A 20046-nucleotide genomic window follows, 5' to 3' on the forward strand; every position below is an offset into this window, starting at 1 on the left:
GACTGGGGGACCCACTTTAGCAGGGTCATCTGTGTTGGCTTTGGGACCCTTGATGATACAGGGGGACACAGTCACAAGCGCCTAAGGAAGAGTATGAGCAGGAACCAGCACCAGCTGAGAGATGGCCAATATGTAGACAGACTGTTCCCTCTTTGTGAAGGACTGATAGAAAAGTTTAAAAAAAAAAAAAAAAAAAAAAAAAAATATATATATATATATATATATATATATATATATATGAATACCAATGAATGTGTGTTGTTGCTATACAGCCTGGTTATATGTGCCCCTTTTTTTACTTTGAGCACCACCTTCTTTAAAGACTGCTGCACAGCAATAGCCGGCTTTAATTTTTACAATTTATATATATATATATATATATATATATATATATATATATATATACACACACACACACACAAAGTAACACTCGGGAGAATGGACTAGTTAGTTTTAACAGCTCTTAAAGTAACATGAGAAACATTTTTCACCAAGAAATTCAGTTCAGTGGGTGGGTCAATGGGTCGTTCAGTGGGTCGTTTAGTGGGTTGTTCAGTAGGTGATAAAAGTGGGCCTGTCATTTTGTCATTCAGTGGGCAAAAGGGGATGGGGAAGCATACAGCTACAAGGACATAAATGTAGCCAACTTGTGATATGCTATTGCCACTCTGTTTCCGCAGGACACTGAGAGAGAGAAAGACGACAACAGAAGACAACGGTTCAATTTTAATGTAAGTACTGTTTGTTGGGCTTTTAAGTGGTTGAACATGTAAAACTTGCATGTGCCATTCTCCTCATTTTTAAAATTTAAAACTTGTTTTAAAACTTTTTTTTCTTTAAGTTTCTTTTGGGGGGTGGGATGGAAGCAAAGTTTGTGTGTGGATGTATTGTTGTTGTTCTTTGTTTGTTTTCTCATACTATCAAAATAAACTAAATTGATATGCAGTTTTTCTCTCTCACTTTCTGCCTCTCACTCTTTGTATTTACAGTGCAAACAAGATGGAGAGAAACGTTGTCTACTGCCTGCTTTGTAAAAAGCCGCAACAGTCCATTCGCACACACCTGAGCAGAGTGTGCCTGAAAGACTGCACACCACAGAAATGTGAGGAAGAAGCTTCCAGAGCCATTGCTTCACAGAAGCTGTTTTCTAATGAAGGTAGAGTCTGGAACTTCTCAGAGCTCCAGGAGTACTGCAAGGATGAAGAATCTTGCATTAAACTCTGCACTCGCCTTCAAACACGTGGATTTATCATCACGAACAGTCCCCAAGCGTTTTCGACAGTCGTGCCAACAGCGAGGTATGATGACCTTATTGCCACTTCCACATATTGGATGACACATACAAACTTTCAATAATGTCTTACCTCTGTCACATTTGCAATAGGTCTGATAAGAAGGAAATTCTTGCTGTGGCCAAGAAGGATATTGAATATTTCCACACAAGACTTTCTGGCGGTGATTGCATCCCCACATTTGCAATGACTACCTTCAGACAGTACTGTGAGGCCATCCTGATTTTACAACATGGACTGACAGGAAATGCTGTTCAAGAACTTTGTGTAAGTGCGCCACCAACAACCAAAGTGCACGATAAGTGAAATGACAGCTGATGTAAGTCTGTATTTCTTTAAGCTCCAACACCTTTTTTTTTACATACACAGGTAGAGGACTGGATGGCGCGGAAAGCAGTAGCTGATGGTGTTGAGCTGAGTGGTAACTTGAAGATAACCAGCCAGGAAGAACAAGTAAGTCATTCATTCTCAGCAGCGACTCTCTTCTTGCTCTATAGGCACCTTGTGAATTGATTTTATGAGATATTTAACATTGATTCCTTTTTTTCTCTGCAGTTGTTGGACTGCTATTTTAGGAACATCCGTCCAGTGTCCTTGGAAAATCAAATTGCTGGCAGCGATGATAGGGGCAAGTTCTTCCTAGGAGAATGTGGGGTCCCACTGTCCAACCCATCATTAGATGTAAAACGCCTGAGAGCGAGGTGAGTGCTTGACCTAACTGGATCAATAGCATATTAAGAAAGATTTGTTTCTTTGATCTGACAGAGAAACCCTAACCCTGGACTCATAACAGTCAGCCACATATGTTGCTGTATGTCAGAGATGTTCGCCCCTTGTATTTTGGTTTTTTCATCTCTCTTGGCTCTAATTAATTTGCATGCATTAAAAACCACAGATACCTGAGCACTGAACCTGGGGATGCTATGGCTGAGTCAGCATCAAGCTCAGTAGGACTACCGACACCAGGACAGGCCAGGTACACTTTTTTTTTAAAAATATCACACACTACCACAAGTCAACCTGTGTTACACGTTTCCACATTTAAAAACTTTTGATGGATTTGATGCATCCCCTCCTCTACACCTTTCATGTAGCACATCATCTACGCACCTGCCACTCCAAGAATGGGATGCCTTCCTCCAGGCCTTCCCGGTCACCCTGAATGGAGAGCCACCATCCAAACGGCAGTGTGTACAGGCTGGCTTTCCACAGCACAGACACCACTACAAGAAATGGAGGGATATTCAGCTGAAGAAAAGAGTTGGGTACATTCTCGGTAAGGCCTGGGCATGTCATGTTAATGGAGCTGCTTCTGTTGCATTGCTTTGTTTGTTTTGTATGTATTTCAGAATGAAAATACTTTAATAATCTCTAAGAAAATTATGTGGGTTACACTTGTGTAGAGACAATAGCAGTAACAGTCTGAACTAATTAAATAATACAATACATGTAAGTATAACCCACTCAATGTTGTACACCCAAATATACACAGATAGCTCAATTATAAATATATGGAATATTTTAAGGTACAAATACGTGATTGACTAAAATGCATATGGTTGATTTTTCATTTTTAAGCCGCAATAATCACTTGCATTATTTCTTGTACATCGCTTTGTGACCACTTCATTTAGGTCAGTCAGTTGGCAGAAGAGGAAACCCACCTCAGCCTGCACGTGTGCAGATGGCTTTGGACAAGGAGAAATGGCACACCAACAAGCCCACTGTCAATGCCATCTTGCAGGCCTGGGTTGTTCCGCAGCCCAGTATACAAGACAACCAGTCCCTCATGTCTTCGATTGCAGAGCAGAAGTGGAAGGGCCTGGCTTTGCAAGACTTCGGGGAACGGAAGGGCAAAGGTAAAATGCACACAACATTTAGACAAATTGCAAGTGAACGTTTCTAAGAGCCCTGTCATGACCGATGGTATCTTTCAACTTACAGGTGTGATCGCACTTATGCCTTTCCACAAAGGGGATATAGTGTGCGATTACCACGGGACATATATCACTGAAGCAGAAGGGAAACGGAGGCCCCAGTCGGGGTATCTGTTCTTCTTCAGGGACGAGTGTGACCGAGGGATGTGCATCGATGCCACTGCATTCCCCTGTGCCTGTCATCCCGACATTGACACCTATGGGAGGCGAATGAACCATTCCCGAAAAAATCCAAACATCAAGCCCCAGAAGTTTACAATGAACTTCCCTGCAGGACCTCAGGAGACAATACTTTTCATTGCCCTGAAGGACATCGCAGTTGGTGAGGAGGTGTTATGGGACTACGGGGTAACTCGGAAATCTTATGGTGGTGAAGGGGAAGACTTGGAGTGGCTGGACAGCTGACTTTCATTTTATCTGTTCTTTTCCTATTCTCTTTGCATGGGCTTTTTTATGTAGTGATTTTATTCTTAAAAAACACAGCTGTTTTTACATTGTCTTGCATGTAATTTAAATGTGGTTTGAGGGTTTTTTGTTTTGTTTTGTTTTGTTTTAATTTACGTATTGAAATAAAGTGTGATGTTTCCAAATTTCACTCTGCTTCATATTGTATTATTTACGTTCACTGTTTCGTGTTTTATTGTGAAAGTCTTGTGTTTCCATGTTCAGGTGTCTGGTTTTGCTTCCACTGTGGCTCCATTTTAATTTCTCATTTGTGTTCCCCGCGTCTTGATGCCTCCTGAAGAGCATGATGATTAACATAGCCAAGGTGATTATGAAACACGTCAGGTTTACAGATGAATAATAACAATAATAATAATAAATGTGAGATACTAGCTCTACATGAGTGTCTCCTGCAGTTAATATGTAATACACAGATGAAAGATGAGGTGAGATATCTAGGCATTATCTCTTGTCATTTGAAAGATTAACTACTAACAGAAAATAAGAATATCTCAATAATAGACTTAGAATTTTCTATCCTAAGCCAATTTTAAACAGGTGCCTGCAGATTCTTTGGGAGAATTTGGACAGTCTGTCTGACATCTGCATTGACTCATATTTGTTTAACAGCCCGGGTCTGCGCTCAGGTGTCGCACTTTGGATAAATAAGATAAATAAGGAGACCGAGGCCCTGTACAGGCTCTTGGTAAATGCATTGAGGAAATTAATGACTGGTTGTGCCACAATTTTCTCCAGCTAAACAAAAACAAAACTGAGGTAATAGTCTTTGGCGCCAAAGAAAAACGATTACAGGTCACCAGAGAACTTCAATCTATACATCTAAAAACCACAAACCAGGCGAGAAATTTGGGTGTAGTGATGGATGCAGACCTAAACTTGAAAAAGAAAAGAAAAACACATTAAGACAATAACAAAGTCAGCTTACTATCACCTCAAGAATATTTCAAGGATAAAAGATCTGATGTCTCAACAGGACCTGGAAAAACTAGTCCATGCATTCATCTTTAGTAGGCTTGATTACTGTAACAGCATCTTTACAGGTCTACCTAAAAAATCAGTCAGACAACTACAGCTCATTCAGAACTCTGCTGCTCGAGTCCTCACTAAGACCAAAAAAGTGGACCACATCAGTCCAGCTCTGAGGTCTTTACACTGGCTGCCTGTCCGTCAGAGGATAGACTTTAAAGTTCTGATGCTGATCTGTTTTGATTTTATATACTGTTTTGTTTGTTTGTTTGTTAATTAGTTAGTTTGTTTCTTTGCTTGTTTTAATCTATTTTAAATCATGCTTTTTATTTGTTTTTGTTTCTAATGTCTCTGTAAAGCACTTTGAATCACCTTGTTGTTGAATTGTGCTATACAAATAAATTTGCCTTGCCTTGCCTTGAGGAACTGCCCCGGTCTTTATTTATAATTCAGTGAGCGTTTGTTCCTTAGATTGGAATGTGGAGGTGTGTGTGTGTGTGACAGACAGACAGAGAGAGAGAGAGAGAGAGAGAGAGTGTGTGTGACACTTGCTGTGTATTTAAAAAACAAACGCTCAAACAAACCAAAGAGAAAAAGCTTACATGTTTTCAGTTTTCAGTTTTATTTGTCATATGCAAGTTAGCACAGGGTCAACATTGCAATGAAATGTGTTTGACGAGCAGCAGTCACTCAGCAGCTTGATACAGTAGGAGAAAATATAGGAAAATAAAATAATAAGAAAATAGAAAAATAGTAAGGAGCAAAATATTAGAGAGACATGGTAAAAGAGAAAAGATGACTAAATATATATGTATCTATAAATATATGTACACTAGTGATTAAATAAGAAAATCTTGAAAAGAAATATGACGGGAGGGCAGATGGGATATTGCACAGGAATGAGCAGCAGAAAATTACAGTATTGCACTTTTAAATATAAATATCAATGACAATAAAGTGGAGTGACCAGTGCGGATTAAACATTACATGTATTATGAAACAGATGGTTTGGCGACAGTGGTCCAGGTAAATGCTACATGGACACCTGATCAGAGGACAAGGGCTTAAAAGGTGTCTGTGTGTCTGTATGTTTATATAATTGTACATATGGAGGAAAAATTTCCTAAAACCATACTTGAAATCATAACTAATGCACTTTATAAAATAAATACCTAAAGGTTTTTCAGAAATTATTACATAGAATAACATTTGGGACGTTCAGTGGATGTCGTTCACTGGCTCATTCAGTCAGTGTCGTTGAGTGGGTGTCGTTCACTGGCTCATTCAATGAGTCGTTCAATGGCTCATTCAGTGAGTGTCGTTCAGTGGGTGTCGTTCACTGGCTCATGCAGTCAGTGTCTGTTAAGAAATATAGTCTAAAACACTTCTTCAGTAAAGACTCAGAGAAGAGAAACTTCTTGCTAGCAAAAGTGCAGTCTCCAGAACTGAGAATAAGACAAGGTACGACCTCTCTCATGCTCCTAGGATGTGGGGGTGAACATCCTAAAATGTTACAGACCTCCTAGGATGAGACATTCTTTCAATATGCCACCAACTATATACTTGTATATTTATTATTTATATATTTACCATATACTTCTACACACAAATGATTACATGCAGCATTCTACCATATGCAAACTTATATCATTAGCACTTAGACCCCCGGAGAGCAGTCATTTTGGTTTTCTACCTTAGACCCCTGCGGAGTCATCATTTTGCGTTTCTACCTTTAAAAGCCGGAGAGCAGTCAGTCAAATGCTGGAGTCGTTCATATGTATATTAGGTCGTTACCTAGGAATTCTGGAGGGAGGGGAGTGGGGGTGAGTGATTGAGGGGGTGGGGGAGTGGAGTGTTGCATGATGTCTTGGAAGCGGTTTCGTGCCATAGTTCCAATTATCTGTGGGTTTCCCAGGTTTGCTGACCAGCAGTCATTTACCGATGGAACCCTGTAAACCCCCTGCAAGATGACAATTGCAATAAATGCCATTAGTTCAGGGAGGTCCATGAACCAATGAACATGCTCCATGCACCACTCAGCAGGCCATTTGTAAATATGTGTACAAATGGTTGGTTTTTTGTACTGTTTTCATCAATAAATGTCAGCAACAAAGGACATACAAAGGACGTGTTGATTTCTCCCTAAGATGGCAAACTGAAACACTCCACTCCCCCACCCCCTCAATCACTCACCCCCACTCCCCTCCCTCCAGAATTCCTAGGTAACGACCTAATATACATATGAACGACTCCAGCATTTGACTGACTGCTCTCCGGCTTTTAAAGGTAGAAACGCAAAATGATGACTCCGCGGTCAATTTAGCCAATTTAGCTTCCACTTCCACCATTTGACTGCTCTCGGGTTTTATAGGTAGAAAGGTAGAAGCCTGGGGATGCTAGTGTTAAAAGATTATACTGACTACTAAGCACAATTTTCCTAATAACAGTGTTGTTGAGTGGGTGTCGTTCACTGGCTCATTCAGTCAGTGTCGTTGAGTGGGTTATTCAGTGAGTGTCGTTCAGGGGTTGTCGTTCACTGGCTCATTCACTGAACGACATTCATTTCCTATGGCGGCAACTTTTGACTGGACCCTATATAAGGGGAGGAGTGCTCAGCTCAGTCATTCATGCCCTGAAACTCAGAGGAGCAGTGTCTCTGGATTTATGACCACAGCGTCTTGGTTAACTAAGACACACAACTTTTCTTTTTTTATCTGCTGTCTTGAAAGACTGTATTTACAATACAGGTAATATTTTTGGCATATTCTTAACTGTTGCAAATTGCTCTTTCCTGTTCTTTACTTACTTGATTTTAATGTGTTTTACTTACATGATTACACTTTTTTTGTCTTTCCTGGTTTAACAGTTTTTCAGTTACATTGTTTCACTTCTTTTTTACTTACCTGATTATACTTTCTGTTCTTTCCAGAACACAACAGCCATGGAGGACGTTGGTGTCGAAAACATGAAGGGTTTGGCGGATGCTTTCGCCAGATCTAAAAGCGTTGAGGATTTCCTCCTGGACCCCAACATTTTCATTCCATTGCAGGCAACGACAGTTGAGGATCCAACGAGACGTGTTTGGAGTAAATTTGATTACGACGGAGTGGTGGTTGAACTAAAAAACTTGGAAGGCCTGCATATACCCTTTTCTAGGTTGAACATGGCACCCTTCAAAATGCACCAGCTGAAAAACTCCTGGCACACCATAAAGAAACACTTTGACCTTAGTAAGTTGTCTGTGGAGGGCTTAAAAGTGCTGCGAAAGGTAAGAGGCTTTGATTTTGCCTACCTGGACGGGGGATTCAAGTTAGAAGCTATAGTAATTCCCAAGTCCCTTGTGGTGGTGGACAGAGTCTGTAAAATGGCTGACTATTTACCAAGACACACGGTGGACCTTGTTAATGGCATCTTAACAAAATTTGTTGAGTTGCTCAAAGACCTTCCACTGGAAGACCTGAGCAGACCCACGCTGCAGAAGACCATCATTCACAACAAGGGGAGCATGAACGTATTGCCACAGGATCAAACGTTCGTACTCTCCAAACTGGATGAAGCGAAGAGGATGTTGCCGGAGCATCCAACATTGGAAGTCCGGTTCTTTGTCTATAAATTTGGACAAAAGACAAGGGACCCCTTTCATTTGTGGGAAGTAGCTGACCCTGACGAGGTTGTGCGATGTTCTCTGCACGTGGCCTGCAACCTCATACCACTGGACCCTCACACCACACTTTTCTGGTCAAGAGCAGGACTGGAAAGGATGTTTGGACCCAGAGCTAGGCTCTTCACGTCCATGTCCATGCACGAGTGTGTTAACGTGCAGACAGAACTTGACCAGCACCCACCGGACATCTTGCCAGCTTTGGCAGAGATTGCCACTAGGCCTAACGTCACCTTCTGGCAAGTTTATGTGGACAGCCCACACACTCATTATATGTCCACATTCCGGCACCCCATTAGTGGATTGATCGTCACTGGTGGCCTCGGCCACCCGAATTACGTTCAGGCGGTGGCCACCAGAGCTGAGGACTACTACATCCACATGATGGACTTGGCCAGGAAGGCAGCAGGTAATTATAACCTGAGAATAGAGATCGTGGAGGGGATAGAAGGGAAGGAACTGGCAGACTTTACAGACATTGTTTATGCATGCTCATTCTTCGACTTGAGTGCATTACATAAGTGCCTGACGGACTTCCCCCTCGTTGTACCCTTTAAACGGGAACAGGAACAGCCAAGCGTGAATGAAATACTGTCTCGCTGTCTAAAGTATATGGCTGACCAGCTCCGGCAACTTGGGGAGAAGCACACAGGCAAAGGCGGCTTTCTCCCAGTGTGGAAGGCATTCCAGCTGGAGCTTGCGCTGGAGGAGGCATTATACGGGCACCCCTTGTCCAACATGGACAGACAGTACTCTGCAGCACTCGGGACCAGCTCGCTGCACGAATTCAGTGCAACCAACATGCGGGGCTTCATGGGCCTGGGTGCAGCAACTGGTGCAGCTGTTGACGACTGCCCACCTCCTCTGGCACACTGGACAAGGGACACACTCCAGATGAAAAGAATCGAGAGGCTATTTGCTCTCACATTGACTCTCGAGTGCGAGCCTTCCGTGCTGGGACCTGAGCTTGTGAAACTCCTGCTGAAAGACCTCTTCAGGAGGAACGACGGCATCTTCATCTCAGAGCTGCAAGGGGAAAAATGCCCAGAGAATCTAAAGGGACACATTAATCTGGCTGCACTGACGGAGAACCTGGCCACCAGAGACTCCTTCCCGACCCCATTCACCTTTGCCCGGGCGAGGAAGCTTGTTGAAGGGGAAGGGAAGAATGTACAAGAATGCCTGAGAGCAGGATTCCTTGAGCTGAAGGTCAGGTGGTTCCCAGACATTAAGTACCGCGACATAAAGGGAACAAGGAGGGCTTCTTGGAACTTGATTGATTATGTAGAGATACATAATGAAGACAGGGAGCCTTCCATCGAGTCCCAGGCCATGGCCATAGTGGGAGATGTGGCCATGGAGATGGAGCGCCGTGGACTGTGCTACGCCAGGACCCTTGAAAGGTACAGAGAGCATGGAATGCCATGGCTGGCGCAAGTGATGAAGAGGATTCCGGGGAAGACTGAAAAACACACACGGAACAAGGTCTTGGTGCTGGTCAGCTCAGTGGGACTTATCATGAATAAGGATTTTGTGTCATATGAGAAAGTGAAGGACCTACTCCTGGAGCTGAAGATGACACAGGCAGAGCTCCAAAAGTACAGGATCCTTTCAACGTCAGTCTGTGAAAAGGTTTTCGGCTTCACTCTCTATAAGCTCCACTATGACATTCTTTATCGAATGGGGAACCCAAAACCCCATGCGGAGAAAAAGTTGCCTCCAGATCTCCCCCTGGAGATGGAGGAAGAGGATGCACCTGTACTTGAAGAGGATGAGGAACCTGACCTATTGCAGACGAGAGCTGTGTACATGCCCGCTCAAACCAGCAGACACTGGACACAGCAGGAAGAGGGATTTATCAACCTTGATCCAACAATCTCCACTGGCGTGGCGTACAAGGAGTATGTCGGACAATGCAAAGCAGCAAGACTACCTGCAAGGTCGTACAAGGGCTTTGGGAGAAAGCGAAGAGACCTTCTCAGGGATGCATAGGCATACAAGCTGATTTCCTGTTCTAATCATGTCCTTTCTTTATTTTGACTTTATGCTTAGAACTAGCACAGTAGGACATATTTGTTTATCTTTTGAATCCACTTTAAGACAAGTGTGAATTTGATTTCTGTTGTAGTTGATCTTGAAGAAGTGTGATCTCAGTTCATTTTGTGGTGTTCACAAGTTCCACTGTAAATAGAGGTATTTAAAATAAAAAAAAACCAAAAAAAAAAACCACCCCTCACATGGACTCTGCCTTGACGTGGCGTGAGGGCTTACGTGTCCCTCTGGGACACAACCAAAGAGTCCAGCAGCTGATCAGCGACCAGCTGAACCTCCAGGCCATAACAGTGAAGGACAGAGCAGTATACTTCCTGTCCCTCACCCTCCTGTCACTGCCTGGAGGTTCAGCTGGTCGCTGATCAGGTGTTTCTCTCCCTATCACTATCTCTCTCTCCAGGGCGGAACTGATTACGGGTTTACGCCCTCGGGCCAGCTCTCGGAGGAAGAAACACCTGTGCCTCGTCAGTGTGGATTGCATTTAAGCCAGGAAACAACGGTTGTTTTTCGCTGGATTTGTAAGAATCGCGTAAGTGAAATTCTAGCAAGTGTTTTTCCGTGTCGTTGTGTGTTTGAAACTAACAAGCGTTTCCTTATGCGCAGACCCTCTGGACTGTTTTCCCTGGTGTTCCCTGAGTGGCGAGTGTTCGAGTGGATTCCTGTGATTGTTTGGAGAGAAACGAGAGTTTTCCCCTGGATTTCCCCCCGGAGCCATGCCCGTTTCACCTTTTGTATATACACTTGTTGGACACTGTACGTTAATAAATTCTCTTGTGTGCATCCATCCCCGGAGTGCAGCGCGTGACTCCAAGTTGCACACCGTGACGCCTTCCCCACAAAGTTACCTGAATACATACCTGTTCACCAAGCACACACCTACCTACATACTTACCTGGTCGTAGCGAATACTCACCTGAATACTGTGCAAATGTTGAATAATGAAAATTAAAACAATTTGATCAACGTTTGTTGTTACTATTTATTAAATTTTATTTTCAGTTGTTCATGACGGGACAAACAGTGTTGGGGGAAAGAGAAAGATGAGAGAGATGAGAGAGAAAGATGAAGGAACAGAAAAACTGGGCAACAGGGACAGTGAGAAAGGACACAAAAGAAAAAAAAATCTCCCGTTTTTGGTTCACATTAACTTAAATAGATATTTTTTTGAAGAACATTTGATTTTTTGAAAGACAATTTAAAAAAGAGGAAAAGAAAAAAAGACTGGACGCCATGGAAAACGGCTGGACTGTGGTGCACTATGGCCGCCGGCGCCAACGTGACCGCCAAGTGTTCTGGGACGGGTACGGGTACGCTCCTTTTCCTCTCGGAGAAGGGATTATCTTCCACAACCTAACCCTAACAGTGTACAGTGACTGATCAGGCAGTACAGTTTTAGGAACCTTTTTAACTGAGGCAGGATGGCATTTTGGTTTTTAATCAGAATCTACCCTTCAGCCAGAATTCATTTAAAGAGCTGTGGGAACAGCTACCTGTGACTGAATCTCTGTCCGTCAGTTTGGACACTACCTCAACCGTGAACAGCAATACAACGGGTCATGATGAAACCTGGAGGCCAGATGACACCATGGAGATGTTTCAGATCATCAATGAGCAGCAATTAGCTGAAAACTTTGGTGAAAATCTCTTTGAGCTGCCAAATGACATTTTGCAAAAAGACGGCATTACACCTGCAGCCTCCACTGTTCCGGTTACGACAGATTACCCTGGCGAATGTGGGTTTCAGCTGAGATTCCAAAAGTCTGGAACAGCAAAATCAGTGACTTCAACTTGGTGGGGAAAATGCAAAGCAAACGTGTGGTCGCAAATTTTGAAGCCACCCTGATAACCTTCTCCCACCAACGATGTGGAGATCCAAGCCTTTTAGATCCAGTTAAAATCAAGACACTTAAAACGATGATAAATGCAAAGACTGGTAACAGCGCAAAGAACCATAAAGCAAGAGAATTTTTAAAAAACTATGAGAAATAAACTAGGCTCTGCCCATGACTCAATCTTTGCCTCTCTTCCTACCTCATCTCCTCTAACTCCATCTGCTGTCCATCTGAGAAAAAGGCACAATTTGCTATTGCATTAGTCTATTATTTAAATTGTCCACATTTAACAATTCTTCACCTAATCCACAATAAAGTAATGATAAAAACTGTTATGGAACCTAGAAATTGTATTTGTTATTGTTTTTATACTTGGATCTGTTGTGCCAAAGTAGGTATCCCCGACAGAATTTGTTTCCCCTGTGCTGGGAGCACGCAGGAAGTACTGATGTTTTCATTTTGTGAAAAATTAGTATCGTTACATTACCATACAACAGAAAATTATATATATATATGGAAAAGCCGACGTAGGACAGTTTTCCAGTTTCATTGTACTACTGTACTATGTATGACTGTGCAATGACATTAAAGAGTTATCTCATCTCACGGGGTATCAGATGGGATTATTTTAATAAAACATTAACATTTTGGCTGATAACTATTTTTATTCTCCTGTAACTTTACTCTAAAAAGAGCTAAATCCTCTAAAGTTTCAGGAGTAATGCGTCATAATAAGAAGTGTTTGTGAATGAAAAATCAGCAATGTGGGATACTGTTTGTCCGTGATTTACACAGGGGGAACAAATTGTGGCAGGATCAGCCTGATATTATTTGTATCGCACTATAACTTCGTTGTATAAAGAGCTAACATCTCAAAAATGTCAGGAGTAGTTAGTCATTATGAGAAGTGTTTGTAAAATTTGCCACCGACATCCATGTGATCAACAACAGACACACGTCATTGCCCTTCGTGGTCTAAACCAATCAGAGATAGTCAGGGGCGGGACCTCTGGAAATGTCCTTGGTCCAGCTGAAAGTGCAGGTGGATAGAGAAAGGTGAGTAGCTTGAATGAAGCGATACCGATTCATTAAATCCTGAATTGAATGAATATAAATGTATTTTACCAGAAACGCCAGAGTCTCAGGCTAAAGCTCACAAAACTATTTCAACAACAACCAGCGAATGAGAGCAGGAAACGGTAAACACAGAGCGGACCGGCGCATCAGAATTAGCTTAGCCGCCGTCGGGGCTGAAAGCCAAAAGCTCACTAATTCTGATTCGTCGTGTCTGAATCGTCTTTACGTCTTTTTTGCGCAAGATTCTGGGCTGCAGGTTTTGTCTCTCTTCAACCAAAATTCACTAGGCCAGCAGCAAAAGAAGAACCAAACTATGCTTCACATTTGATAAATATCGTCGTTAATTCCCTATTACTTTTGCTGTTTTGCTTCCAACACGATAAAAACCACAGTTCATGCACAGCTCTCGCTCTGTACTTCAAGAAAAGTTTCCCATCTCAAACATCTGTTTTCCGCATTACTCATTCGCTTATTACCCATCAGTCTACCGTTGTTTACAGCGCTGGCGGCCGCTGTCTTTTCTTTTCTTTGTACTTAAATGACCTCGGACAAGAAAGAATAATTTCTGCTGTTCAATACTGAAGAAATGTAAACTTTTTCAAATTGGGTATAATTGCAGAATATTTTTAAGGTTATCTGCTATAAAATCCATGCCAGGAAAATCTCCTTTATGTTTTTTATTTTATTTTATTCTCAGTTACTTTGACACAACGGCATGTGCTGTGATGGTCACATCTCTGATAAAGTTTAGTGTCAGTACTGATAAATGATCAGAATTATAAGATCTCTCACTTTCTGAGTAAAAATTGCACCAAATCGAATCTGGACCTTGTGAAGCGGAATCAAGTGGATTATAGAAATCAGTGATGATACACAGGCCTTGTGAATATCCTAGGACCGACAGAAGTGGATATAACTGACCGTGGGCAATGAGAAAAGATGAAAAGAACGATTGATAACTTTTTTGTCAAGTTAAGGCCTGATCGATCTGAAATTCATAGCCAGTGCTCTGACAGGGAGCCATCAATCTTTGAACGCTGATTTGGGTGCGCCCAACTTTTTTTTTTTTTAATGGTGTGCATAAGAAAAAAAGTTTTGCGCACTCAGAGAGAGACAGTGACACTTGCTGTGGATTTGAAAAAAAAAAACACACAGAAAAACCAAAGAGAAGGACAAACCTCAACTCAAAAATCTTTAAAACGCCTTCATTCTTCTCATATGATTAATGAGAAGGAAAACGGGACACCACTGTCTTATAATTCCCCAGGAACAAACTCCTCTTTCTCTCATTTCAGACCTGTTTCAAATCATAAGCAGACACAACCAAAAACCGGCTCACCTAATCAAACCAAATCCCAACTTTAAGCCACTATCCAGTCCTGTCCCCCTTCTCTCCTCATACCGGTACCCACAGTTCAGACCCCACCTCAGGCCCCTTACTGCCTGAGGTGGGGTCTGAAGTATTTTCCAGCCTTATAAAGAAAGGGAAGACTGAAGTGGCAGACTGTCATGCAAAAAGCGAGCATCTCCTCCTTGCACTGCTTACAGTCAAATGACAAAATATGTGAACTCTTTTTAAACAGGAAAAAGGAAGAAATTGTACACCAGAGGGGGCAAGAAGGAGAAAACTTGAATATAAACTCAAAAGAAAAACCGCTGTTCCTTCCCTCCCCCAGAAGGCAGTAGAATATCATCATGTTAAATGCCACTTTTGGGGGGGGGGGTAAAATTACTTGACAAATATGTTTCTCTTTTTTGTTATTTCGTCCCTCTTTGTTACAGCTACAGGAGGACAATAAACAGAAGAAGGAGAGCGGCACCAAAGAGGCGAAAAAACGAAAGAGCGCACCACCTCCTGACACCACATCCACAAAGAAGTCCAAATGTACCTCCAGTGCTGAGGGGGACGACAAGGAGGTTTTTCTCCTCCCTGTTCGTGGGCGTGAGCGTTACGAGATGTTGAAGAAGATCAATGACGGTTTGGAGCTGCTTGACAAGGACAGCAAAAGCAAGTCAAAGGTCTCAGTGAAGCATGAGGTTCCCGTGCCCTCCAGTGGAAAGAGGCTGCTCCAGAGAGGAGAGAGGAGTGACAGCGACTAAGATGCCCATCACCTCAATTTCGAAAACAAATGTCACCTTTTTGTCTAAGCCTTTAGGATTATTTCAGGTTTTAAATGCCCATTTAAAAACCAAAATGCCATCCTGCCTCAGTTAAAACGGTTCCTGAAACTGTACTGCCTGATTAGTCACTGCACTGACATACTGTTGTGTTCAGTTATGTTTTTCTTTTCTTTTTAAAAAAAACAAAAAAAACAACAACCCTATGTTCCTAATTGGGTTAGAGCCGTTCAGCATGGTTTGAGTGAGATTAAGAATGATCCTTGTCATAACGAGTCACTGCCGTTTATTTAAATAAAGTTCAAAGCTAGGCTTGCAAAACTTGAATGGAATTTGCCTCTGATGTTGCTGTATTACTGTGCTACAGTCCTGTCGCACCATGTCATTTTTTAAAAAAGAAATGTATATATTTTGCATGATTGTCTGGGAAATGCAACCACCTCTGCGCAACCTTGATTCATATGCAATATGTAATCATGTTTGTGTAACATGAAAGAAAAAAGAGAAAAAACGATGATAAATGCAAAGACTGGTAACAGCGCTAAGAACCATAAAGCAAGAGAATTTTTAAAAAACTGTGAGAAATAAACTACACTGTAAAAAAAATAACCCTATTCAAATTAAAAAAAATGATGTCCAATTGTCACATCCAAAATATTTGGCTTTATAGAATCCAAATTGAGTCACTTGATATGACCTGATACTTTTATGTTGATATAAACAATATTACTAGACTTGACTGAAACTTTAAATTTTGCATTGATCCAAATTGATTTTTTTACATAGAACCATATTTTAATTATTGAACCAAGCTAATATATTGAAATTTAACCAACCTAATGTATTCACATCGAACCAAATTAACATGAACTAATATGTTTGTGTTGAAGCCAGGTAATTGATTTACATATATTCAAACTATATTTTTTACATTTCATTTCAGTTCAAAAATGCTCTGCATTTCCTATAAAAAACAAGACAGTTGGCCAACCAATTATTTCAAAATTATTTATTGTTCCAAACCATTTTAACTATAATCAATAGAGAGGATTAGTAATATACAGATTTAGTGCTACGGCAGAAATGATTAGAGAAATGTTTGTTTTATAAAACCTGCAATCTTTTGAAAACCAGTATAAAACCTGCAATCTTTTGAAAACCAGTATAAAACCTGCAACCTGTCTAAAACTGGCATAAAACCATTATAAAAACTATTTTTAAACCAATTTGCAAGTACTCAAAAATGTTTATATGTGCACTGTGCCTGTACAATGTAAAAAAAAAAAAAAAATCTACACATGTATCAATGAAATCAACTTAAATCTCCCTTTCAAATGGGTGTTCTTATAAATTTTGAATGTAGAATACCACTGCAGGCCAACCAAGCAAAATAACCAAGCACACATGCACATGCATGTGCACATACACATGCACACATGCATGCAAACACACTACTGTGCAGTGTTAAGTTCACAATTAAGTTTGCGAATCTTAGAGGTCATCTTGTTAAAGTCAAGCTCCATCATAATCTTTTGAAGAGCCTCAAAGGTGAACCTGAATCCTCGTGGATATTCCATATTAAGAGCATAACAGAGTCCAAAGACCATTGCCACTCCAGCTGCCACAGAAGGCAACTCATTCAGGACTTCCACACCATCAATGATTATCCCGATGTCTCGAGGCTGATGTAGGAGGCTTGAGTTGTCCCTGAAGATGAAGAGTGCCATGGTTGTACTCTGCAGCTCTTCCTCAGCTTCATCTTTCTGGGATATCTTGAGGTAAAATATGGAACAAAATGTACAAGTGAAGAATTGAAGTCTGGCACACCTGATAAATCTTTGACCATAATAAACTACTATTTTGATAGTTGTTTGGTCACAGACTATTAGAACAATTATTTGACTAATCAGATTGTGAATTGCATAATCATTAAATTAAATCAATGGTGGAACATTTTCATAAATGTTCCACAAAGCCCAAGAAAAAAAAAGAAAACAATACAGAACCCTAAGATATTAACTTGATGAGTTGATTAATCGTTGCTGTCCTACATTAATCACTGCATTTAATAGCAGAGTTGTCAAATTTACATCAAGAGACTGCATCTCATGTAGAGACAGAACAGATATGGACATACCATGTATTCTTTTATCAAGTCCTCAACACATCAGCAAGGTGAATGAGAGGATAATGAGGGAGAGTCTAGATTATTATGAAATGTTTAAAAAGGATGTGCAGTGTAAATGCAAAATGATACCTGTTCAGATTAAATGAAAATGTATGCTTCAGCCATGGAATGGATGGAGCGATCTGTGGTTCTGAAAGCATACAGGAAAAAAAAGAATAATGTTACTTCTCTATAAAACACATTACATAGAAAAACCAAGAAATACGTAACATGACATACCAAACAGTCTACAGACCAGCCATTAGCGACTAAGTTTGGCATAGGGTCAATTTTTTGCTGTTAAAATTAAAATTTCTTCAGAAAATGCACATTTTTCCGAGCTGCGCCTGAAAGTCAATTGAAGGAATTAGTCTTATGTCATTGATCTTATATGCTGGCTTGTTATTTCTGTCTCTAAATCATGCACATTAATAATTATCTTTTGCCCTCGGTGTACACACACATAACACACAGATATTTATATGAAGAGAGACAAACGTGCGCGCACAAACACAAGCTTGTGTCTAGAAACCGCGAGCTCACCAGAAAAATTCAAACGAAGCGGAGCACGGAGTTATACTATGAATGTTATGAACTATGAACTTATGCTAGCTAGCTTTATCCACCACCGATGCATCGTGGTAACGCTAGCTAGTTAGGCAAAAAGCCGTTTTTTACCAGTATACTAACTTGTATTCCCGACTGTGATGGTCGGTTTCTGGTAACCAGTTCTAACGTTGCGCAGGATAGCTAGCTAGCTTATAGCTAGCAGCTACAATCATGCAAAAATTAGGGGTGGCTGTCGACCCAGCTTAAATGGGGTTATTTTCTGCGATTTTGGCAATACAAATTATAAAAGCTTTTGTAACACACTTGGCTTTACTTACGTTTATTTTCAGATGAAATTAATCAAAGATGTGACATGATGTTTCCAGCAGCCATGCAGAATAAAAATGGGTCCCGGTCTATTTCTGGTGGGCGTGTTCAAGTGCAAATCACTTTGACTCAAATTAAAGATATTATCTGTTCAACATGAAAAGAAATATATGTTTTGAGAGAAATCAAAAACTTTGCGTTGCGATGTTCACAATCCTGTACTGACACTATGGGCACATTTTTAGAAATCTATTTAATTCCACAGAAAGGTTAGCCACTTTAGTGTTTCACTTGTGACCTATTTATAGCTCACTGAAGATGCAACAATGTTCGGAGATAGAGAGAAAAAAAAAGAACTTTGGTGCAGGTGCAGGTGCAGTCTTTATGTAGCTTTCTGGTGACCTTAAAAGAACCTTTACGAAGCCCGTTGACAGGCCTTTAATCGAATGATCGGTTGGTTGATTGATAACAGAAAAAAAGGACACATAAGATGGACATAAAGGACTGAAAACACCAAGAGCAAAATATTGCATCGCACTCATTTATGTAGTTTATTTTTAGATTAGATAATTTTGCAAAATAACGCAGCAAAATAAATAATAAGAGCCGGGATGTGCAGACTATTTAGCACTGAAAAAACTCCGTCCATGTGAACAGAATCAGGTGTTACCTTACCTGTTGATTAAATATCAAGACTATTTAGCAATAAGCTTACTTTAAAGGCTCGTAATAGGTGAACTGTCTTGGTATAGTTGAGTCACGCAGAGTTCATGGTCCATGTTGTGTTACTTGTTGTTTGTGTGTGTGTGTGTGTGTCACCCGATGACCCCTGGCGCCGGAGCGTCTAGACTACATTAGAGATGTGTCACAGCAAAGAGCCGCACCTGCGCTCAAAGAGAGCACATACATAGAGGTGAGATGAGGATAAATGGATAGATGCGGTCCTTTTTCGAAGCTGAGCGCACAGTTGTATTTCCTGCACAATCACACACGAAGTGAGGCTGTGTTTATGCCGGTTATACCATGAATATACACCCTGCAGGCACCACTTGTTTGTCAAACTGTTTATGAAGCAAAAGTCACATTTCTGTTTATTCACAAAGCAAAAAGAAGGGGGGAAAAGAGGCGTAGGAGGGGGTGGAGCGTGCGCACTAGCATACCGGCGACGGCTGTTTCCTTTCACTAAAAGGAAAAAAATAATAAAATGTGTACTTCACGTTACGGTTAAAACTGGGGTTTTTTTTGTGTTTTTTTAATTTTTATTTTATAGAAACAATTTTTGCTCATAACCAATTGACAGGGGATTTCTTAAAATCACCCCGCAGTTCTTCAGCTGAGACACCTGAGTTAGAAAACACAAACACTGCAGCTGTCTTTGTACAAACTTGTACAAACTCTGTTTTGACCTTGTATACTGTATTTCCCCAGCCCCTCTATTTTGAAACTAAAACTATTGAACCTTAATTCAATTTCTCACTTCACATAATCGTTTCACTTTTGCCTTGAAGTGTTACTTTTAATTTAATTTAATTATTTTTTTATGACGCATGTTCTCTGGTGAGTTCAGGTACATCTGTAACTTCAAGTGGAAGAGTTGCATGTG

At 40.9% G+C, this 20046-nt stretch overlaps 2 protein-coding genes and 1 long non-coding RNA gene across 3 annotated transcripts; 2 read left to right on the forward strand and 1 right to left on the reverse strand.

Moving 5' to 3' along the window:
- The first annotated feature begins 682 nt into the window (after positions 1-682).
- LOC143416197 (uncharacterized) lies at positions 683-3782 on the forward strand. Its single transcript, XM_076881623.1, has 9 exons — positions 683-731; positions 990-1298; positions 1385-1559; positions 1662-1745; positions 1848-1993; positions 2188-2268; positions 2387-2568; positions 2927-3151; positions 3237-3782. Exons 2-9 carry the CDS (start codon positions 1000-1002, stop codon positions 3632-3634), a joined length of 1590 nt encoding a protein of 529 aa, XP_076737738.1. The 5' UTR covers positions 683-731; positions 990-999; the 3' UTR covers positions 3635-3782.
- A 7821-nt stretch (positions 3783-11603) lies between these two features.
- LOC112433511 (cellular tumor antigen p53-like) lies at positions 11604-15727 on the forward strand. Its single transcript, XM_076881616.1, has 3 exons — positions 11604-11680; positions 11889-12186; positions 15026-15727. The coding sequence occupies exons 1-3, from the start codon at positions 11604-11606 to the stop codon at positions 15380-15382; spliced, it is 732 nt and encodes a 243-aa protein (XP_076737731.1). The 3' UTR covers positions 15383-15727.
- Positions 15728-16394: 667 nt separating this feature from the next.
- LOC112433309 (uncharacterized) lies at positions 16395-18688 on the reverse strand. Its single transcript, XR_003023457.2, has 3 exons — positions 18455-18688; positions 17658-17718; positions 16395-17172 (listed from the first exon to the last, which is right to left on the reverse strand). It is a non-coding gene; the product is annotated as an uncharacterized LOC112433309 (long non-coding RNA).
- Between the last annotated feature and the right edge of the window lie 1358 nt (positions 18689-20046).

The sequence above is a fragment of the Maylandia zebra genome, unplaced genomic scaffold (genome assembly GCF_041146795.1).
Source record: "Maylandia zebra isolate NMK-2024a unplaced genomic scaffold, Mzebra_GT3a scaffold32, whole genome shotgun sequence".
Classification (NCBI taxonomy): domain Eukaryota; kingdom Metazoa; phylum Chordata; class Actinopteri; order Cichliformes; family Cichlidae; genus Maylandia; species Maylandia zebra.